Source organism: Garra rufa, chromosome 10, assembly GCF_049309525.1.
Source record: "Garra rufa chromosome 10, GarRuf1.0, whole genome shotgun sequence".
Classification (NCBI taxonomy): Eukaryota; Metazoa; Chordata; class Actinopteri; order Cypriniformes; family Cyprinidae; genus Garra; species Garra rufa.
The window spans coordinates 43,316,757-43,340,789 of record NC_133370.1 but is presented as its reverse complement, the minus strand read 5'-3'; the positions used below and the strand labels follow the sequence as shown (position 1 = coordinate 43,340,789).

The window sequence follows — 24,033 nt, the reverse complement described above, 5'->3', positions numbered from 1 at the left end:
GCCGACTTCAAAACGAGTTCAATTCTCACATCCGCTTGTTCAAAAGCGAGTCACTCGTCTCTCGAGCTTCTGTGGCTTTGTGAACAATCGCATCAAATTAATTGACACGCAACATAAAACAAATGACGCAAAATGAAAGGATTAGGCGTGGGCCGTATCTTCTGATGACTCATAGTAGTTTCCTTTAGGAATGAGTGCAATTAAATTTTAAATGTGAACGCCTGCGGCAAATACTGCGGGACGCTACGGTTATCCCGTAAACAGTGATGTTGTGTGGAAGCACTTGGCAACAAAGTGTTTGCCAGCCAGATATAAATCGGCTAATTACGGTGCTAAGCCTTTTAGGCAAAATTAACAAGGTTTGAGAGGAAGTAAGTGCTGTCAATTTGCAACGTTCAGGTTTATGGACATGTATCTCTGAAACATCATTAAAGAGCACTTTGCTGCAGCAAATAAAACAAAGACCTCGCACCCATTTGTTAAATTATCTGTATTTTGATACACCATTTGTACATCCTCTATTTATTTAAAACCAACAAGCCCATTCTGACAAATGGAAGCAGAGGTTTTGTGGGTCATTTTGCCTCATTTAAAAGGTCACGGAAAAGAAGTGTGTCAATAACACATAAATTATGGTTTGCGTAGTATATAAGTGAAGGCGTTCTGAGGTCAGAAAAGCAAAAGGCTTCCATAAGCTTAGCAGAAGATACTTCTTTTACACTTTTTCCAGCTATGAAGGTGGTGCTGCTGGCAGTGCTGTTGGTGTGGGCCGCGTGGGCAGATTCGGCCCAGGCCCAGAAAGCGCTGAGACTCTGCGGTCGTGAGTTTTTTCGGGCTGTCGTCTACACGTGTGGGGGTTCCAGATGGAGGCGGGGCCGAATCGGGGACCCTGTAAATGGTCAGTATATATTTTGTCTTTGCTTGATCAGTCATCATCCAAATGCAAGTGGGGCCAGAAAACAAACTCCTACTCTTAGATTTTTGCTAGTTGTTATTATTGAAAACAACAACAACAACAACAACAACAACAACTCACTGTCAATGATAAAAAGTTTTAGTGGCCTGCATTTTAATATAATATAATATAATATAATATAATATAATATAATATAATATAATATAATATATAAACAAAATTCAGCAACCCTACATAGGACAAGTGTTTTGGATAATAGATTGATAGTATAATATAAAATAATATAATATAACATAATATAATATTTTTAGTTATATAATATAATACAACATAATATATCTACTGGGAAAGGTGCCAGCATTAAGTGTTGTAGAGAATAGATGAATAATATAATATAATATAATATAATATAATATAATATAATATTCTCTGACTACTAATATAATAGTATAATATAATAATAATATTCTCTGTATACAGGGAAAAAGGCCAGCATTCAAGCAACTCAACACAAGACGACTGTTTTTGATAACAGATGGATAATGTAATATAATATATTTTTAAGTATATAATTTAACATAACATAATATAATAAATTATTTTATATAATATAATATAATACAATATAATAAATTTTTTTAAGTATATAATATAACATAATATAATCAAATATAATATATAAAAATATAATATAATATTCTCTATCTACTGGGAAAGATGCCAGCATTTACGCAACCAAACACAAGTGTTTTGGATAATAGATGGATAATATAATATAATATAATATAATATAATATAATATAATATAATATAATATAATATAATATAATATATAATATAATATAATATATTTTTAAGTATATAATATAACATAACATAATATAATAAATTATTTTAAAGTATATAATATAATATAATATAATATAATATAATATAATATAATATAACATAATATATTTTTAAGTATATAATATAACATAACATAATATAATAAATTATTTTAAAGTATATAATATAATATAATATAATATAATATAATATAATATAATATAATATAATATAATATAATATTCTCTGTCTTCTGGGTAAGATGCCAGCATTTACGCAACCCAGAACCCAACACAGAACAAGTGTTTTGGAGAATAGATGGATAAAATAAAACAAAATACAAATTTTAAGTATATAATATAATATAATATAATATAATATAATATAATATAATATAATATAATATAATATAATATAATATATAAAAATATAATACAATATTCTCTGTCTACTAATATAATAATATAATATAATATTCTCTGTATACAGGGAAAGGGGCCAGCATTCAAGCAACTCAACACAAGACAACTGTTTTGGATAATAGATGAATAATAATTATAATAAAATATAATATAATATTCTCTGTCTACTGGGAAAGATGGCAACATTTACGTAACCCAACACAGGGGTCCAAAGTTTTTAGGAGAATAGATGGATAAAATAAAATTAAATACAAATTTTATAATATAATAAAATATAATAATATTCTCTGTATATGGGGAAAGGGGCCAGCATTCATGCGACTCAACACAAGACGAGTTTTTTGGATAATATAATATAATATAATATAATATAATATAATATTTTACAATAGAGATAATAAGAATTTTGAATCAATTCTTTACTTCTATTATTTGTTATAATATATTTTACTTTTTATATTTAGATTTTGTAGTTATTTATCATTTTATAATATTTTCTTACAAAACATGTTACAAAATGTTTTTATCAAATTTCAATTTCTTACACATTATATACTTTATATTATATTATGTTATAATATGTACTTAAACTATTATATTATAATTTTATATTATATTTAATGCTGCCAAACGATTAATCACGATTAATCGCATCCAAAATAAATGTTTTTGTTTACATAATACTGTACACATACACATGCATGTATATATTTAAGAAAAATATATGTTTATATATTCCAAATATTTATATAAATATCAGTTATAATAATATAAATATATACATGTAAATACATGTTAATTTTCAAATTATATACTGTATGTGTGTGCATTTATATATACATAATAAATAAACAGTACACACATTTATTATGTAAACAAAAATGTTTACTTTGGATGGGAATAATCACGATTAATCATTTGACAAGACTAAGTATAATATAATATAATAGTTTAAATACATATTATAATATGATATAGTATATAATGTGTAAGAAATGCAAATTTGATCAAAATTACATGTTTTGTAAGAAAATATTATAAAATGATAAATATTACATATTTAAAAATCTAAATATAAAGAGGAAAAAAAAAAAAAAAAATATATATATATATATATATATATATATATATATATATATATATATATATATATATCAACCATTAATACAAATCAGTAAAGAATTGATTATAACTCTTTTGGAATCTATTTACATTCAATCTGAATTATTTCCTTTGCATGCTTTGATCACATAATTAGTTTTCAGCTTTGTAGATAGGTGCTCACAGGACTCACTGAAATGATGAAATCAAAATAAAGCTTAACATTAAATCTTGGCTAAATTTGGAACAGCATACAACTCTTAAAAAGCCACACAAAGACATTGCAGAAATAGTAGTATAGTAGTAGAACTGTGCTGTTCCAAATTCAGCTCTTGTGTGCCACCTGCTGTATGCATATGAGTTTTACTCATCCCTTGTACAGCATGAACTGTGGAAGAACCAGAAATCATTTACAATGCATGTCTTTGATTTTACACAGGTTATGAAATCGTGACTGATGTGGAGTCACTGACCTCTGCAGAAATGGATCGAGTAAGAAGAGATGCATACGAAGCACTGCCCTCCACGTGCTGCACAGTGGGATGTAGAAAAAGTGATCTTGTTCGCATGTGCTGAGAAACACTCCACTTCATCGTTTTCTATGTGCAAAATGCATTTAAACTTTTTTCCAGAGGACTTTGGAGCATTTGAAATATGTTTAGATGTTGAAACTTGTCAAATGGAAGAAAAGTATTGTGCCAACATTTAAAGTGGATCAATACTCAATACAAAGAAACTTTGCCTTTTTTTTATTTTTAAAGAGGTACTACTTATTCACCCCCTTAAATAAATAAACACCTAATGAACCCATAGCCTACTTATCTAAGTGCTATCAGGTACTGAAATATACAATGCATATTGTTTGAGTATTTGTATATACAATATGTGCCCAAAAATATGTTAATATTATGACACTTTGTAAGTGGTTAAATGTTTATTAAAAGAAATGGTTATTAACCTGAATTAATGTTTTTTTAATGTTGTTAAAAGTCTAAAATCTAGAAGCAGGGACAAATTCTAGTTTAGGAAAAATATGTATTACTGAGACAACCCAATGTTTTATGGAATAAGCCTATATCAAATATAAAGAAAAACCAAATGTAAAATCAAGAATAAAAGCATTTTGAACAAAACATGAACAGTGTTTATCTGAGTTGTTGGGATTTGAGGTATTTTTTATTTTCTGACACTTAAACTTGAGGTTCACAATAACCTCATATCACCATCCGCAGTCCTTAGTAAAACAATATTACTGTCAGTCATTGATTTTACCTTTTGTAATGATGTGAAGTCATGTCTCCACCTGGCGTTGAGGTTTGAGCAGCTCTTCCGCTTGTCAAACACGATTGAAGCAGATAAAAAAAAAGAAACATGGCAGCTTCAAAGAAGCTGAAGCAGTAAGGAGTTCTTCTCGGTCACGCGGTGAGTTCTTCAGAAAAAATATACGACATGTTTTGTTAGACAATTGAATATTATGAAACTAAAGAGTCGGTAAATTGTACAAAAGTAGTTTTTTTTTAAATCTTTGAGCAGAGATCAATATTAGCCTTCAGCAGACTCAAAAAGGTGCAGGAACATTATGGTGGCTTCTTTAAAGTTTAGTGCAACATCTTTTAGTCTCTACATGCGTTAACAGTTACATCCCGATTCACTTTCTCTCTAAAGAAATAGATTTTTAACAATTAACGAATATCTTTCAAGACAGACCTAGCATTTTCTCAGAGGTTGTTAAGTGATGATATACGCTTCTGTAGACGCCACAGTTCAGATATATTCAACTTAATTAGAAAAAAACGTCTATAACGGCAAATTCCCAGTGATGAACTACAACACAATGCTGAAACGAGCAGCTCTAACATCAAAGAGTATAGAATACCATTGCGCCTAAAAGAACTCATACTCCCATGAAGCATTGCAAATGACGTAATCAAATCGCTTTTGTTTATTTTTTATTTATTTATATTTTTCTGAATGCAATAAATGATATAATAATCCACTAAACGTGCTTTGAAAATTTTTGCTTGGACACCATCGAAGCAGATAAAAAACAAACAAACATGGCAGCTTGAAAGAGGCTGTTTAAGTAAGATCAACTATTTTTTTTTTTTTTATCTGTATGAGGGTTTGCACTTAGGTCACGGTTTGGTCAGTTACCCAGAAACAGTAGCATTGATTGCACAGTTAATGTATGACTGAATACGTTGTTCTGCTAATTTATGCTGTATAAATGGAAAAAAATAACGCGTGGAAGCTGCTAAATCATATAGTACGCAGGAACCTGTGCAATTCTTTGACAAACTAAAGTTTATAGGTGGTAAAGATACAATGCGCAGTATTACCCTAATATTTTACCTACCTGACTGGAAATAATAAGAACAAGCATGAATGTTGTCAAGATCCTTGGCCTGGAAATCCTGGTTCAGTTTGGCCAACCAAACGCTTTTGTTCCAGTTTTTTGCACTCTTATTCAAATTTTTTTATAACTTTTGGCAGTCTATAGTACTCCAAATATTTTTTCTCGGTCTGACCGATTAGTACAGCCCAAAACATGACAATAATTGATCATTTTCAGCGGCAATAATCAGCAAATTATATTAAGTTTCGTTCCGCTAATGCCGAGTTCAGACTGCACGATTTTCAAAGTAGTTGCGTCACAGATCTTTTCACACTGCATGACTATCTGGGGTAGCATTCTGTCGCTGCTATGTTCACATTGCACGATGGATCGGCGATGGGGGTTTTACACTGCATGACTTTACAATAGAAAGAATCGCCGACAACTTTGTCCCGGTCCGCAAACTACGTCTGACGTCATCACGTAGTATATCTTTTGTTATTAACTGCATAGTCTCGCGTAGCCAGACCTTCAGACTGACGGCTGAAGGTCTGGAAATCATGGCAGCTTTCATTGGCCAAGGCCTGCCCATAAGACCGTTTGATCGACATGTCAAACAACCAATCACAGTTAGGGTTGGGAATCAAAAAATCGATTCCGATTCTGGAATCGGATACTTAAGATAAAGAATCGGATACTTGTTATAAAAATTCATGTTAAAAAGTTAGAGCAGAGGGTTTTCTTTTAAATTCAAAAGTATAGCTTTAATTTAAAGTTTGTTTGAATTTTTTTATAACATGCAGGAGAAAAATAAAAAGGCAAAACAAATGTTTAGGTTAATAAAAAAGGTTCAAAAATAAACACCTTTAGAGGAAATGTCAGGCATAGGGGGGCCTTGCAAAATTGACCCGAGAAGAAGGGGGCCCTGATATAAAAAAGGTTGAGAACCCCTGTAATAAAATAATATGGTGCAAGCTAGCACTGAAAATAAACATGTTTGATATATTAATGTTTGACTTTTGTGTTTGTTGTTGTTTTTTTACTAAATCGGAATCGAAACTGGGAATCGAAAAGAATTGGAATCGATAAATGGAATCGGAATCGAAATTGATAAAATTCAAACGATACCCAACCCCAATCACAGTTTGTTTCGTTCAGCGTCACGTTTTGGTGCGTGGAAATGCCCCCACAACAACAGACTGGCGTGCAGCAAGTCAGTCATTGAAATAACCAGCATTGAAAGATAACGAAGAAGAGCCAATCTCCAGACCTTAATGACATAGAAAATCTGTGGAGGGAGCAGAAGGTTTGAGTTGGCAAATGTCAGCCTCAAAACCTTAATGACTTGAAGATGATCTGCAAAGAGGAGTGGGACAAAATCCCTCCTGAGATGTGTGCAAACCTAGTGGACAACTACAAGAAACGTCTGACCTCTGTGATTGCCAACAACGGTTTTGCCACCAAGAACTAAGTCAAGCAAATCAATTTAAGTTTTTAAAATGCGTTTTCTGTATTTGTTTGTTGTTATTCTGTCTCTCACTGTTAAAATAAACCTACCATTAAAATTATAGATTAATCATTTATTTGTCAGTGGGCAAACATACAAAATCAGTAGCGGATCAAATTAATTATTTTCCCCACTGTATGTTTATCAATGTTTAGGCAATGTTTTCAAGAAACTATTCAGAAAACACATTTTGTTAAGGAATATGGCAAATAAATGGTTTGCATTCAATTAAAACATTTTTTTCTGTTGTTATTAACTTACTTTGCTTGTTTTAAACCAGCATCTTTGCCTGGAGAAGTGAGATATTGCCCCTAAAATGAGTATGTGTGAGAGAAGAGATGAGGATGGTGCTATTCATCGACAGATTCCAAAAACATCTCCAAACTCTATTTGTACGTCAGTGAGTAATAAATCCATGGAGTACCCACCTGTAATGACCTCTGACCCCAGGTAATACAACACTAAATCAAATCATTATTAAAGAATATTTTAATTTTTTCATCATTTACTTGTCTTTTACATTTTACAATTTGATCAGACACGAGGTACACACAAAAGCATCTCAAGAGCCCAGCTGTATGTCCTTGAAGAGTCATGGTTTCGTTCATCCACTCAGTAATAAAACAGTGACCTCTGATTTCAGGTAAATGAAAACACTTAATCACAATTGTGACCCTGGACCACAAAACCAGTCATAAGGTTAAATTTGCATACATCATATGAAAGCTCAATAAATAAGCTTTCTGTTGATATGTGGTTTGTTAGGATAGGACAATATTTGGCCGAGATACATCTATTTGAAAATCTGGAATCTGAGGGTGCAAAAAAATCAAAATACTGAGAAAATCACCTTTAAAGTTCTCCAAATGAAGTTCTTAACAATGCATATTACTAATCAAAAATTACATTTTGATATATTTATAGTAGGAATTTTACAAAAAATCTTCATGGAACATGATCTTGACTTAATTTCCTAATGATTTTTGGCATAAAAGAAAAATCAATAATTTTGACCCATACAATGTATTTTTGGCTATTGCTACAAATATACCCCAGCGACTTAAGACTGGTTTTGTGGTCCAGGGTCACAATTATGTTATACAAAAGAGTGCATAATATATTTAAAAGCAGTTCACCACAAAAATAATTCTGTCATCGTTTACTTACCCTCATGGTGTCAAACCGTATTCATTTTTATTGTATAGGAAAGAGTAAATTCAGTCCAAATGTGATGTTTGTGAACAAATTGTCAAGGGAACACTCTGTTCTGGATCCACACAGCAGGGTTTCCGCGGGGTCTTAAAAAGTCTTAAAAAGTCTAAAATTTAAAAATCAAAATTTTAGGCCTTAAAAAGTCTTAAATTCGCTGTTCTAGGTCTTAAATAATTTTACACAGGTCTTATTTTTCCGATGTCCATGTAACGCTACCTCTAATGCTCATTTAAATTCTCTTTCTGTTGTTTCCGTGGTGTTGTAGTTCTTTATTTCACTATTCCAAATATAATTAGCTGAATTTAAACTACAAATGAGACCAGCATGCAATAGCCAATCAGCTTTCTGTTATTGGCGCGAGTCTCTCTCGGATTGTACCGCAGAAATCAAATGGATTTAATTTTTTAGCTATGAGGAAGTGCAAGTTTAGCGATACTGGGCTTGGAAAAACTGAATATAGGGCTTGGCTAAGGCCAGTTGCTAACAACTGTAGATTTTTTTTTCCCTCTGTGGAAGTTACTGCGTCTTCAGACAGAATCGCAGTATTTATATAACATTTCTAATATATATATTTATAAATCAATAAATGTATTTAAAACATTAATCTCACTTTTAATTTTGCAGTGTAAATTATGTAATCTCACTGCTAACAGACATTTAGAATTTATTGATAAATTCATAAAATAAATTTCAAAGGTACGCATACATTTCAAAAGTAAAAAAAAAAAATCGCTTCAGAATTTTTTTTTTTACATCAGATATTTCTAGTGGTACTTTTATGGGGATATTTTGTGTGGAATAGTATCTGCTGATATGGAAAGTTCACTGTATATCGTAGTAATAAATTTAATTTATGACAGCCATGAAATTTTGTTTACTTTTTACATTAAACACATTAAGTATCACATATGCATGTAATATAATATCTATTTCCATTACAGGTTTAGGTCTTAAATTTCATATAAGGTGGTATTAAAAAGGTCTTAAAAAGTCTTAAATTTAACTTGTTCATATCTGCAGAAACCCTGACACAGGGTTGAGGTGAATGAAGACGTCCAACAAGATTCTCTTCAACCAGTGGATGAAGTTCTACAAAGAGTCAAAAAGTTTCACAAAACCAGCATGAAGAACAAGTACAAGCACTTATTTGAGGGACTCAAAATACAAGAGAATCAAACCCTACTAAACATGATTTATACACAGCTGTACATCACAGAGGGAGAATGTGAAAGGGTGAATGAAGAACATGAGGTTTTACACATGGAGAAAACACCCAGAACACAACACTCACAAGACACTCTAATCCACTGCAATGGAATCTTTAAACCTGAACAAGCAAAAATAAAGACTGTTCTCACTAAAGGCATCGCTGGAATTGGGAAAACTGTCTCTGTGCAGAAGTTCATTCTAGACTGGGCTGAGGGGAAAGCCAATCAGGATGTAGATTTCATGTTTGTACTTGCATTTCGAGAGATTAACTTGGTTAAAGAGCAGAGGTATAGTCTTCATAAACTTCTTCTGACCTTCTACCCTGAACTTCAAAATCTGGATGCAAAGATTTATGCTGAGAGTAAAATGGTGTTCATCTTTGATGGTTTGGATGAAAGTAGAATTTCGCTCTTTTTAGACACTGAGAAGGTTTCTGATGTGAATGAGATGTCATCAGTGGCTGTGCTGATGTCAAACCTCATGAAAGGAGAGCTGCTTCCCTCTGCTCTCATCTGGATCACCTCCAGACCAGCAGCAGCCAATCAGATCCCCTCTAACTATGTCAACCGTGTGACTGAAATTCAGGGCTTCAACGACTCTCAGAAGGAAGAATATTTTAGGAAAAGAATCAGCGATGAGAATCAAGCCAGCAGAATCATCTCACACATCAGAAGAGCAAGAAGCCTCCACATCATGTGTCACATTCCTGTCTTCTGCTGGATCTCAGCCACTGTGCTTCAAAACCTGCTGAAACAAGATGACAGAGCAGAAATCCCTCAAACTCTGACGGAAATGTACATACACTTCCTGATCATTCAGACAAACGTGAAGAACCAAAAGTATGATGAGTTAGATCTAAAGAAAGTTCTGCAGTCCAACAAAGAAGCCATCTTGAAACTTGCTGAACTGGCTTACAAACAGCTGATGAAGGGCAATATCATGTTCTATGAGGAGGACCTGAAAGAGTGCAGCATAAATGTCACTGATGCCTCAGTGTGTTCTGGGATTTGCACTGAGATCTTTAAGGAGGAAGCTGTGGTTAATAAGAGAAAAGTCTACTGCTTTATACATCTGAGTTTTCAAGAGTTTCTTGCCGCATTTTATGTTTTTTACTACTACGTGAATACGACTATGGAGGTGCTGAGGTGTTTTACCGCACTGCATCGCTTGTTTAAAGGAGCAGTAGATAAGGCTTTAGACAGTCAGAATGGACAACTTGATCTTTTCCTTCGATTCCTTTTGGGAATCTCATTGGAGTCAAATCAAGGACTTTTATATGGTCTATTGGCTCACACTGAAAGCAGCTCAGGGTGCATACAGGAAATCACAAGGTACATTAAAGACAAAATCAAAAAGGATCCCCATCTATCAGCAGATAGATCAATCTGCCTGTTCCTCTGTCTGCTGGAAGTCAAAGATCAGACTCTGTACAGAGAGATCCAGGAGTTTCTTACCTCAGCGAAACACTTAGAGAAGAAACTCTCTCCTGGACACTGCTCAGCAATAGCCTACATGCTTCAGATGTCAGATGAGGTGATGGATGAGCTGGACCTTAAGAAATACAACACATCAGAGGAGGGTAGGATGAGACTGATACCAGCTGTGAGGAACTGCAGAAAAGCTCTGTAAGTGTTAAATTGTTGTTACACAATAACAGTGCCATGATTTTTTTTTAAATAAAATGAAGAATTCAGTTATCTGTTTACTCATTTAAAAATGTACTGTGTAAACATAGATCATGATTCAGATTGACAAATTTGATACATTTATTTAAATTTTTATTATTTAACGAATTGATCATTTTATTTTTAAATGTGTTGTTTCAATATTGGTGCTGGCAGTACATATATAGTGCCTATGTAATTTGTAGCAAGAAAAAATAGTCAGTTTGAGAAAATACAGTGATATAGGGAAAAATAGTGTACATAGGCTTTATTTGAAACTATTGGCTGCCAGTCTGGCAGATGCTTCCTTTTCTGCTGCTTCTATGAAATTTGTTGTAGCACCTTCTTTGCATGCTCAACCTGTTCCTCCTCTGGAAAAAAGTAAATATTATTTATGTAAACAGTGATGAAATGAAATGAAAAGGTCGGCAAGGGGCCCTCTGGTAACTTGCAGAAGAGCTGAATGCAGGTTCAGCAAGTCTCTTCTGCTCACCAAGCCTGCGTTTATTTGATCTAAATACAGTAAAAACAGTGACATTTTGAAATGTTTTAGTATTCAAAATAATTATTTTCTATTTGAATATATTTTAAAATGTAATTTATTTCTGTGATTTCAAAGCTAAATTTTTAGCATCATCACTCCCCATCACAGTCATCACTTTATTATTATTATTATAGTTATGTTAAAAAAATTTTTTTTTCAGGTTTATTTGATGAATAGAAAGTTCAGATGAACATCATTTATTTGAAATAGAAATCTTTTGTAATATTATAAATGTCTTTATGATCATTTTTGATCAATTTAAAGCATCTTTGTTAAATAAAATTATTAATTTCTACAATTTCTACAAATTATACTGACTCAGATAAATGATGATCTTTCTATTAATCAAAGAATCCTGAAAAAAATGTACTCAACTGTTTTAAATATTCATAATAATAATAATGTTTCTTGAGGAGCAGTCAGCATATTAGAATGAATTCTGAAGGATCATGTAACACTAAAGACTATGAAGTAATGATGCTTTAAATGTAGCTTTGATCACAGGAATAAATTACATTTAAAATATATTTAAATAAAAAGCAGTTATTTTAAGCAGTAAAAACATTTATTTTGTTTTTGCTGTACTTTAGATCAAACAAATGCAGGCTTGGTGAGCAGAAGAGACTTCTCTAAAAAACATTAAAAATCTTACTGTTAAAAAACTTTTGACTAGTAGTGTACAATACAGTTTGTGTCAAGGCAGCATTACAGTAGTACACAGGAAAATAGTGTCGATAATGCAAGAGGACAATAGTAAACACACAATTCTCCAGTTAAAGCGAAGTACATTGGGTATTATGGGAAGGGTTCTCGATTCCTAATTAAAGGATTACTCCCCTTCCAAAATAAAACGTTTCTAAATAGTCACTCACCCCCATGTCATCAAAGATGTTCATGTGTTTCTTTCTTCAGTTGCAAAGAAAGTAAGTTTTTTAAAGAAAACATTCCAGGATTTTCTCCATATAGTGGACTTCAATAGTGCTCAACAGATTAAAAGTTAAAAATGTAGTTTCAGTGCAGCTTCAAATGGCTCTACACGATCCCAGCCAAGGAAGAAGGGTCTTATCTAGTGAAATTATCTGTTATTTTCTAAACAAAATCTACAATTTATATACTTTTCAACCTCAAATGCTTGTCTTGTCTAGCTCTGCGATGCGCATGCGTACTCTATGCACTCCGGTTCAGCACAGTTAGGGTATGTCGAAAAACTCCATCTCATTTTTTCAAAATCATCCTACATCGCTGGAGAAGTACCAACCCAGTGTTTGCAAAGAAAATGTGCAAAGAAGTTCAAACGCACTTTACAAAAAAAAAAACAGCAATAAAGAATGATTTTGAAGTTGGAGGAGAAAATGAGATGAGCCAGAGTGCACAGAGTACGCATGCACATCGCAGAACTAGTCAAGATGAGCATTTGTGGTTCGTATGTGTATAAATATATATATATATATATATATATATATATATATATATATATATATTTTTTTTAAGAAAGCGACATTGTTTCACTAAATAAGAACCTTATTCCTTGGCTGGGATTGTTTAGAGTCCTTTGAAATTGGATTAAAACAGCATTTTTAACCTTCAATCTGTTGAGGAATGTTTTCCTCAAAAAACCGAATTTCTTTGCAAAAAAAGAAGGAAATAAAAAGAAAGAAAGCCATGAATATCTTGGATGACATGGATGTGAGTAAGTTATTAGGACATTTTTATTCCGGAAGTGAAGTAATCCTTTAATGCTGCCAGAGGCCCAGATGCAACTATCACATTTTGCACAGTTTTCTAATCAGAATATCCTCTTTTTATATCTAGACTTCAATAAAATATGTCATTTGAACATTATATTGACATATATTAAACATATAATTTGTTGAAATAAAAAGCAAACTGATTATGACCAATTGTGCATTTGTATGGCTTCTATTCATGCAGAGGCTTGTGTTTCCTTCTGTTTTAGGTTTTCTGGCTGTGATCTCATTGATCAGTGCTGTGAAAGTGTGGCTTCAGTTCTTCAGCTCTACGACTGTCCCCTGAGAGAGCTGGACTTCAGTAACAATGACCTGCAGGATTCAGGAGTGAAGCTACTCTGCAATGGACTGAAGGATCCTCAATGTAAACTAGAAATACTCAAGTGGCTAGCTAAAGAGATAGTTCACCCAAAAATGAATACCCTGTCATCATTTACTCAACTTTATGTCATTTAAAAACTTTGTTCTGTGGAACACAAAAGAATCTATTTTGCATAATGTCTAAACTGTTTTGCCTATATGTTGTCAATGAACTTCAAAACATTATTTTATATGAACAGAAAACAGTGTTTCAGAGTAACCTGATTTGATGTGATTCCTTCCTTTAGTTTGTCTGGCTGTATGGTGACAGAGGATGGCTGCTCATACCTGAAGTCAGCTCTGAATTCAAACCCCTCACACTTGAGGGAGCTGGATCTGAGCTACAATCACCCTGGAGATTCAGGAGTGAAGTTGCTAGCAGATCTACTGCTGAATCCAAACATCAAGTTGAAGAAACTCAAGTACTTGTTTTTGCTATACAATTAAACAGCATAAAATGTTGTTTAGTTTTTAGGACTCAAAGGGCCAGGTTTACTAAACAGGGCAAAATTGGTACCCATAAGAGTAAAAATGTTGGAAAATGTTGGAAAGTTTCACTGGTGATTTAGTGACAATGTGTGAAATAAAGAACAAAGACACAGTCAGATTATTTTCACAAAGACCTATACAAACTACCAAGAGCAGCACTATCCCAGACATATCAAATGCAAAATGCATGGTTAATTTTTTGAGGGGTTTGTTAAATAATGGCACAAATACTAGTAAACTGACTAGACTTCCTTAAAACCTTAGTAAATCACCATGATTGATTTAAAAGATACTGTTCTCTGATAAATTTTGTGTCTGAAAGGGAAACTCCTACAAATGCATATGCAAAAATAACTGTGTCCAATACTACAACAAAACAGAAGCTGTGAAAAAAACATAAATGGGGCTATTCAAAGTATAGGTAAATAAAAAAAACTAATTAAATTATAATAATTAAATTTGATTTAGTTCAATTTAGTTTATGTTTCTGTCTTTATAGTTTGGAACATGGAGAACAGATCAGAATCACACCAGGACTACGGAAATGTAGGTATTCACTCAGACACTAACGGGAATATTTGTAGCAATGGCCTAAAATACATTGTATGGGTCAAAACTATTGATTTTTTATGCCATTAAGTAATGATCCTGTCCCATTAAGATATTTTGTAAACTTTCTACCATAAATATATATGATTTGTAATGTGCATTGCTAAGAACTTCATTTGGACAACAAAGATTCCAGATTTTCAAATAGTTGTATCTCAGCCAAATATTCTCCTTATATTTGACCCTTACAACTCCATGGCCAATATTTATAATATTTACAATAATTTTCCTTTCTTGTAAATGTATATGTAATGTATACTTTCTTTTATGCAGATTCATGTGATCTCACATTGGATCCAAACACGGCACATAATCAACTCATACTGTCTGAGGGCAACACAAAAGTGACATATGTGAAAGAGAAGCAGTTGTATCCTGAACATCCAGAGAGATTTGAGAACTTTGAGCAGGTTCTGAGCAAAGAGAGTCTGTCTGGACGCCGTTACTGGGAGGCTGAATGGAGTGGACAGGCTCTTATAGCAGTGTCAGCTAAAGGAATCAGCAGGAAAGGAGGACGAGAATGTCGGTTTGGACTCAATGAAAAGTCATGGATTCTGTTCAGCTCTGATAACAGATTTACTGTTTGTCATAATAATAAGAGAACCGACGTAACTGCCCCTTCACCTCTGTCTCTGTCTAATAGAGTCGGCCTATTTGTAGACTGGCTGGGTGGAAGTCTGTCCTTCTACAGTGTCTCTGACACACTTAGCCTCACACACTTGCACACATTTCACTGCACTTTCACAGAGCCCCTTTATGCAGGATTTTTGCTTGACTTGGGATCCTCAGCATCTCTGACCCCTGTTAGGAACAGCAGGGGCTTTTAGACAATGATTTTTTGTTTTAGAAATGTTTTTGTTTAATTTCATTTACTCATGTCAAACCAAACTTGCGTGACTTTCTGCCTTCTGTGGAACACAAAATAATGTATTAATGTTAGGTTAATATGTTAAATATGTTAAGTTAAATTCACATAGATGTAGCTAAAAGATGTAGCTAATCTTATTCTGTTGGTCTTTTAAGTATAACAATATTTTTCTATTTATGATTGCTTTTTTATTCATTTTTATATTTACATACTTGAAAAAGTGTTAACTGTCTGCTTTGTTTCTCATATCCCAACAATCTGATGACTGCAAATGTAATTTTTTTTTCGTTTAGCAAAATAATAGTTTGTTTTACTTTAACGCAATGGTATGATTTTCCTGAAATCTTCAATTTATCCTTATTTAAAACATATTTTTATAGACTTCTTTAGCAGAGTTATTTTCTGTTAAACAAAACATGTATTAAAACTATATTGTGTTAACAAATCACACACCTGTCTGTGTATAGCTAAACTGGATAAATTCATATTTAATTCAATATCAATTACATTGTCCAATTATTATAATCATAATTATGTCAATTATATTGTCCAGTAATTACAGTTATATTGTCATTATTATTATAATTATGTCAATTAAATTGTCCAGTAATGAGTTACCAAACAATACCAGTTGAAATAGTTAATAATAACTGTAAAATCTTCTATATAAGAAAATCATTTTCAAATACTACTTCTCAAAATAGTTACAAATCATAATCATAACAAATCAGTAAGAGTAAACAAATTATAGACCGAAGACATACAGATTTATTAACTTACAATGAGGTATTAAAATGATGACATTTCAACACAGTGTATGGGAAGAGATTCATATTTTCAGTTGTTTATATGAGGTGCAACGGGAATGGTATTTAAATTGTGTCCAAAATGTGCTTCCATAATATTAACAATAAATAGTAGGCATTAATATAGGCAATAATTACACTTCTGGACAACATTTACATTTAGCAAGAATGTAGCATTGACATGAGTGCAATACCAGCTTAAAATATCTGACTATATATTATTTTTGGTTATATATATATACAGATTCTGCAAGGTACATACACCTTGCAGAATCTGCAAAATGTTAATTATTTTACCAAAATAAGAGGGATCATACAAAATGCATGTTATTTTTATTTAGTATTTAGATATTTCACATAAAAGATGTTTACATATAGTCTACAATTATGAATTATAGCTGAATTTATAAAAATGACCCTGTTCAAAAGTTTACATACACTTGATTCTTAATACTGTTACCTGAATGATCCACAGCTGTTTTTTTTTCGTTTAGTTATAGTTCTTCAGAAAATTATTTGGTTTTTCAGCATTTTTGTGTATTTGAACCCTTTCCAACAATGACTGTTTGAACCATCTTTTCACTGAAGACAACTGAGGGACTCATATGCAACTATTACAGAAGGTTCAAACACTCACTGATGCTCCGGAAGGAAAAAGATGCATTAAGAGCTGGGAGGTGAAAACTTTTGAATGAAATGAGGATGTGTACATTTTTCTTATTTTGCCAAAATGTCATATTTAGTACTGCCCTTTAGAACCTACAGAAGATACCTACATGTTCCCCAGAAGACAAAATAAGTGAATTTTACCCTAAATGTAACTTTTTAATATTTGTTGCCCAGAAGACAACATTGAATTTGAAGATCAGGGTAAATTTAACTTATTCTTTAACTTAGTCTTCTGGGGAACATGTAAGTATCTTCTGTAGCTTCCAAAGGGCAGTACTAAATGAAAGAAATATGATATTTGAGCAAAATAAGAAAAATGTACACATCTCCATTCTGTTCAAAAGTTTTCACCCCACGTCTTAATGCATCGTGTTTCCTCTTGAAGCATCAGTGAGCTTTTGAACCTTCTGTAATAGTTGCATATGAGTCCCTCAGTTGTCCTCAGTGTGAAAAGATGGATCTCAAAATCATACAGTCATTGTTGGAAAGGGTTCAAATACACAAAAATGCTGAAAAACCAAAGAATTTGTGGGACCTGAAGGATTTTTCTGAAGAACAGCAGGCAGTTTAACTGATCAGAACAAACAAGGGACTCATGAACAACTATCACTAAACAAAAAAAACACAGCTGTGGATCATTCAGGAAACAACACAGTATTAAAAATCAAGTGTATGTAAACTTTTGAACTGAGTCATTTTAAGTTAAGTATCTAGTGCAGGTCAGTGCTAAATAAAAAATATCATGCATTTTGTATGATCCCTCTTATTTTTGTAAAGCAATTAACATATAGCAGATTCTGCAAGGTGTAAGTAAACGTTTGACCTCAACTGTATATATATATATATATATAATACACACAGTCAGCAGTCTTTTCCTATGTCTGTTTTAACAGTTACATGTTACCTTATTGTTATGAGAGATGTTGAGGAACCAGAAAAGCCTCATATATACTCAACCTCTAGTTGTAACCTCAATAAGTCATTTTAAAGGCCATTAAACTGACCTGAATAAGCTCAGAGTAGATATGTAGTGTAGATGCCACTGGTTGGCTAAAATCACTTGTCACTAAAACCCAGCTAATATTCTTACACACTCACTCAAAGTAAACACCATAGACAGTTGCAGTGGCAAAGAGCGAGCTGTTTTTGAAAGTATGCGAGGAGAAATTATCATGTGTCTCATCCCACAGGCATCGACTCCCCATGCGCATGTTCTGGTCTCTGATCTGACCAATGCTGATGATGACGATGATCTTATAACGGGGAATCATCAAGTCTTTAACTCTGGCCTTGATCACCTAAAATTACAATTATAGAACAGACTTTAGCAAGTATCAGTGTTTGTATATTTATTTGTCTCAACGTGTTTTTACTAAATAAAATATGTGACAAGTCAGTGTTAAATGTAATGATGTGTTATGTATTAATTCAATTTTATTAATAGCAGACCTCAGAGATGGTTTTGGTCATCTGTCTGCACAGCTCCGGTTCATATTTCTCCTCCTGCAGGTAGCTGGTCAACACATCCTTCAGAATGTCCTTCACTGTTAACACCGGGAAACGCCGAGCGGGAGCTGTGCAAACATTTACAGTGATTTACTGATATAAAACTCATAAAATGCCTGTGAGGCAAGATGAGAAGGACAAGATGTCTAGCAAATGATCTCTGGCACTATAGCTTGATTACTTTCATAATTAGGGATATTTTGAATTAGTATACTGTATGTGTTTTTCTGTTTTCTGTTTTTCATTTTAATTTTCTTAAAGTTTTATTAATTAGGGCCCGAGCCCAAAAGGGCGAAGGCCCTATTGTTCTTCTAAGGATTCTTATTTGTTTTTTTTTTTTTTTTTTTTTTTTTTGTTTTTTTTCAACCGTTGGGGCACTTTTGGGGGCCTTAACATACTCAAAAACTCTTGAAAATTTGCACACACGTTGGAATCTGCCGTCGTCCGGACGCCACAGAGGCTGGGACCCGGGCGTGGTTCAGGGCATCTACAGCGCCCCCTGGAACACAGTTTGAAAACTTGATGTACTGCGCACACATACTTGCACGTATTGATATGAAACTCGGTACACATATAGAACTCATCGAGCTGAACAACTTTTCTACTCTATGTCATGGGCTCCACGCAACAGGAAGTGAGATATTTAGGGCTGTTTAAAAAGCGCATGCTCTGGAATTTAACGTACTCCTCCCAGGAATTCCATGGGATTGTCACCAAACTCGGTCAGCATGATCTCAAGACATTGGGGACGCTAAATTGCGAGGAGATTTTTGATATCTCGAACGGTTTGGCCGTGGCAAGGCGACAAAGTTATGGCGAGAAATGAGAAACAGGAAGTGTCTAATAACTGTTGCACACATTGCCTGATTCTGATGAAACTTCACCAGTTTGTTCCTTGTATGATGCCGATTCCATAAATGTGACTATTATGAGTCAAAGTTATAGCGCCACCAACTGGCAGCAGGAAACGTGTCATTTTCAAAATGCTTTGAAATCAGCCTCTTAATTTTACTCGATTTTCTTTAAACTTCATCAAAATCATGTCAAAACACGGCCGATAAGAATATGTAAAGGGGTCGATGATAAATCAAATGCTGTTGCCATGGCAACGTGTCAAACTTTAAAATTACATTCCTGTCTTTTCGAGGCAGATAACATGCTTAGAATTTCATGAAACTCAACACACACATCAATATTAATGATAGTTAGACACTGGCAAAAGGTCATAAATGGGCGTGGAGCAGGCACTCTATAGCGCCATCTTTTGACAAAAGTTGGGGGGTTAGTTTTTCCTACAGTCACCAAACTCTGTACATATATTGTTCTCATCAATCTGGACAACTTTCTAAATCAAACTCATTAGCTAAGACCAACAGAAAGCCGGCTATTTTGATTTGAAGGTGGATTTTTTGAAAAATCAGGTAGTAAACAAATTCACACTACTCCTAAGAATAACCAGCTGTTCACACCAAACTTTTTTAACATGAAGAGAAGATTCTGAAGATGTTAAATTGCGAGCGGATTTTGGATATCTCGAACGGTGTTGACGTGGTGATTTTTTAAAGATATAGTAAAAAACATAACCCTAATTTTTTATATCTTTAAAGTGCAGCATCCAAACTCTTTAAAACTTTTTTCACACAGAGATCTAATCATTCTGAGCAAGTGCTGGAAATATTAATTTTATACAAGCTTCAATGAATTAAAGAAAATTAAAAAAATAACTCAGAAACCTGCTGTCACTCTGGTGAATGTCTCTACAGTATGTGTGTGCGTTCAGTCAGGCACAGAGAAGCTCATTATTGCAGGGGGGAGGGGTGAGAGGCAGAGAGGGTGACAGAGTAGAGAGCCATCCTACAGACCATCTTTGAACAAAAAATGCACATATGTATTTTAATTACATAAATATGTCTGATCTTTGAGAGTCTGATATTTTGAGAAAATATAAAGGGTCACTAAGTCTTTCATTGTTCATTTTTTGCAGTTGTTGTTTTTTATTTATTTTTTACTTAACTGTACCATGAACTTGTCCTATTCAGTCACATAGCAAAAGATTTAAAAAAATACAACTTTTTAGCATGATCAATTTATCTTCATTGATAGACAATATTTACATAGTGTTATTTATTGAATATAAAATAATAATAATAAAAAATTATGACAAACTTTCACAACAAAACAAACGTTACTGTTATCTCTTCAAAACATCTGAAAACCATAATTTTAAGATCAGTTATAAATATATATATATATATTACCCCGTTAAAATACTAAACTTGATTTTTAAAGATATTTTGAAAGAATGAAGAGTTTATAGAGCACTTTATTGTGTATTGCTGTACACCCACATGAACTGTGTTCATGTTCATGTTAATTCACAGTACATAAACTTTATATGAATACTTTTTTTTAGCTTAATATTAATTAACATTAATAAATGCTATTTATTTATTGGTCATGTTAACTAATATAGTTAATTTTAACAAATGAAACTGGATGGCAACATTTTATATTTTGTGTGTATGTGTCTGTGTGTTGATTTTAAAGTGTAACCCTTTCAATTCTGTAAACTTAAAATCCAAACTAGCAGAGGATTACTGTGAATGCATGTGCCATCTGGGCACCGTCTTCCTTATTGATTCTTAGTTATGTAGCACTTAAGAGTGATGTCTTATAACAGGAGTCACCAGCAAAGCAATATCCACACAAAAATTGTACAGATAGGTAACAATGACATTTAAGCAGAAGTGGTGGATGTAAAGGAAGCAATAATAACATTTTGCTATCATCATGAATCATGTTCTTATCATCATTTGTAGCATACTGGTTCACAGTTGGCATTTATCTGAAGTCCTTGCATTGATTGCATTTAGTTAAATCAACATTATATTTGGTCAGTCTGATCTTGAAGCCTTAGAGATGTTAAATTGTGAAGATCTTGAGTTTTCATTAAAGGGCATGTCCATGGTGGCCTGACAAAGTTTGATGTTTCTGCATAGACATAGAAGTGGTTATAACTTAGCCTGAAAATGTCTGATCTGCCACAAAATTCACAGGTTTGGTAAGAGTCCTGGCCTGAAGATACCTAAAGACCAATATTCAGATATTATCATAGCGCCACCTGTTGGCAGCAGGATATCTCATATATTTCACTAACTCAAACATGCCAAGGTCAATCTGCACCAAACTTTATATGTTTGATAATAGTGCTGGCCTGAACACATCTACATGCCAATAATCAGTTATAGGCATTGTGCCACCAGCTGGCAGCGGCAAGTTTGGCACATTTAAGTGACTTTGACATATTTCTCCTACATTTACTGTATTAAAAGCATACTGCCCACCGTTTGCTGTTTTCCTGAAGCCACCGGTCGGCGGTGAGCCCGGGTGCGAGGGCCCGTTCATCGCTGCTCGCAGCTTTAATTTTATTATTATAATTATAATTATTATATTATCATAACATTTGTGTATGTTTATTTTTTTTACTTTTATTTATTTATTTATTTTTTAGTTTTTTTTGTACACCAAGTTAACCTAAATGAAAAGGAGAAAATGTAGCTTTGGAATAAAATAAAATATATTTTCATTTCTTAATTTAATTTTAATTAAAATTTAGTATATTTTTAAATATGGTTTTAGTATAGTTTAACTGTTATTTAGGTTTTTTTATTTAGTAAATTTGTTACTAATTATTTAGTAATTTTGTTAGTGTCAGTATGATTAATTTAACTTTTTTTAACAATCTTTTAAAATGTTGATTTTATCTAAATTATTCTGACATTTTCAAGCAGATAATTCATGACACAATTCACAATTATAACACTGATGTTTAAAAATAAGAGTATTTCTTAATAAAGAGTACAGAAAGTGATTACTTACTTATAAATAAAATTCATATTCTATCCAATATATTAAGACACTACAAGTCAGAAGTTTTTGAACAGTAAGATTTTTAATGTTTTTTAAAGAAGTCTCTTCTGCTCATCATCAAGCCTGCATTTATTTGATCCAAAGCACAGCAAAAACAGGAAAATTGTAAAATATTTTTACTATCCAAAATAACTGCTTTCTATTTAAATATAAAGAATAACTTTTACCATCATAACTTCTGTCACATGATTCTTCAGAAATCATTCATATTCTGATTTGCTGCTCAAATTTATTATTATTATTATTATTATTATTATTATTATTATGTTAAAAACAGCTGAGAAGTTTTTTTTCCAGGTTTCTTGGATGAATAGAAAGTTCAGAAGAACAGCATTTATCTGAAATAGAAATCTTTTGTAACATTATAAATGTCTTTATCATCACTTTTGATCAATTTAAAGAATCTTTTCTACATAAAAGTAATAATTTCTATCATGTCTTTGAAAAATAAAAATACTGACTCCAAGCTTTTGATTGGTATAGTGTATAATGTTACACAAGCTTTTTATTTCACATAAATGCTGACCTTTAGATCGTTCTGTTCATCAAAGAATCCTGAAAAAAATTTACTTAACTGTTTTAAATATTGATAATAATAGTAATAAAAAATGTTTCTTGAACAGCAAATCAGAATGATTTCTGAAGGATCATGTGACACTGAAGACTGGAGTAATTATGCTAAAAATGTAGCTTTGAAATCACAGGAATAATTTACATTTTAAAATATATTCAAATAGAAAATATTTTTCACTTAAAAACATTAAACATCGTACTTTTCAAAAACTTTTGACTGGTATTGTATACAATAAGGACTTGAAAATGTACTGCAGAGCAAGAATTACCCGTATGAGATCAGTTTCTTTTGTGTAAAGTCATGTCGGTGGATCTTTATTAATGACTAATTTGATGAGATTAATATTTCTATAACAGTGAAGGAGAAGAGACTCACTGAGCTGATAGGTGTTCTCCATTTGCACCGCAGGCCGTTGAATATCATCATGATGTCCAGGCTCTTCCATGTAGGACACAGTGCTGATAGAGCTACAGAGAAACACAAATAATCCTTTATCATCTATACTTATTTATTTACACCTGTCTGTATTATTATTATTTTGTTATGTGAGTTTGTAGATGTTAAGGAATGACAGTAACTCACTCCTTAGTTCTGGCAAAGGTTTCTTTAGCTCTGACTTCATGACTGCCCAGAGACGACAAACTTCCTCGCTTCTTCAGCAGACGCGCTGCTTTCTCTTTCGCTAAATCAGACATTTTATAGCGAAAATTCGGCTGAATTGTAAATGATATTCTAC

The 24,033-nt window shown here is 32.7% G+C and overlaps 3 protein-coding genes across 3 annotated transcripts; 2 read left to right on the top strand and 1 right to left on the bottom strand.

Annotated features, from left to right (window-relative positions):
* The first annotated feature begins 690 nt into the window (after window positions 1-690).
* Window positions 691-4,400, top strand: insl5b (insulin-like 5b). Its single transcript, XM_073849916.1, has 2 exons — window positions 691-898; window positions 3,707-4,400. The coding sequence occupies exons 1-2, from the start codon at window positions 733-735 to the stop codon at window positions 3,841-3,843; spliced, it is 303 nt and encodes a 100-aa protein (XP_073706017.1). The 5' UTR covers window positions 691-732; the 3' UTR covers window positions 3,844-4,400.
* Window positions 4,401-6,647: 2,247 nt separating this feature from the next.
* LOC141343927 (protein NLRC3-like) lies at window positions 6,648-17,070 on the top strand. Its single transcript, XM_073848611.1, has 7 exons — window positions 6,648-7,559; window positions 7,648-7,752; window positions 9,356-11,155; window positions 13,696-13,869; window positions 14,095-14,268; window positions 14,835-14,881; window positions 15,218-17,070. The coding sequence occupies exons 1-7, from the start codon at window positions 7,426-7,428 to the stop codon at window positions 15,769-15,771; spliced, it is 2,988 nt and encodes a 995-aa protein (XP_073704712.1). The 5' UTR covers window positions 6,648-7,425; the 3' UTR covers window positions 15,772-17,070.
* A 32-nt stretch (window positions 17,071-17,102) lies between these two features.
* Window positions 17,103-24,033, bottom strand: dynlt5 (dynein light chain Tctex-type family member 5). The gene is made up of 4 exons (XM_073848610.1): window positions 23,880-24,033; window positions 23,673-23,764; window positions 18,737-18,861; window positions 17,103-18,585 (listed from the first exon to the last, which is right to left on the bottom strand). The coding sequence occupies exons 1-4, from the start codon at window positions 23,990-23,992 to the stop codon at window positions 18,382-18,384; spliced, it is 534 nt and encodes a 177-aa protein (XP_073704711.1). The 5' UTR covers window positions 23,993-24,033; the 3' UTR covers window positions 17,103-18,381.

What these genes read in the sequence shown, in the direction of transcription:
- insl5b (XM_073849916.1), top strand. Translation starts at nt 733, where the DNA reads ATGAAGGTGGTGCTGCTGGCAGTGCTGTTGGTGTGGGCCGCGTGGGCA. An exon ending in AATCGGGGACCCTGTAAATG is followed by an intron (nt 899 to 3,706) that starts GTCAGTATATAT and finishes GATTTTACACAG; the next exon opens with GTTATGAAATCGTGACTGAT.
- LOC141343927 (XM_073848611.1), top strand. Translation starts at nt 7,426, where the DNA reads ATGAGTATGTGTGAGAGAAGAGATGAGGATGGTGCTATTCATCGACAG. An exon ending in ACAGTGACCTCTGATTTCAG is followed by an intron (nt 7,753 to 9,355) that starts GTAAATGAAAAC and finishes ACCCTGACACAG; the next exon opens with GGTTGAGGTGAATGAAGACG. An exon ending in AGGAACTGCAGAAAAGCTCT is followed by an intron (nt 11,156 to 13,695) that starts GTAAGTGTTAAA and finishes CTTCTGTTTTAG; the next exon opens with GTTTTCTGGCTGTGATCTCA.
- dynlt5 (XM_073848610.1), bottom strand. Translation starts at nt 23,992, where the DNA reads ATGTCTGATTTAGCGAAAGAGAAAGCAGCGCGTCTGCTGAAGAAGCGA. An exon ending in GGAGAACACCTATCAGCTCA is followed by an intron (nt 18,862 to 23,672) that starts GTGAGTCTCTTC and finishes ATGTTTGCACAG; the next exon opens with CTCCCGCTCGGCGTTTCCCG. An exon ending in TGACCAAAACCATCTCTGAG is followed by an intron (nt 18,586 to 18,736) that starts GTCTGCTATTAA and finishes TTGTAATTTTAG; the next exon opens with GTGATCAAGGCCAGAGTTAA.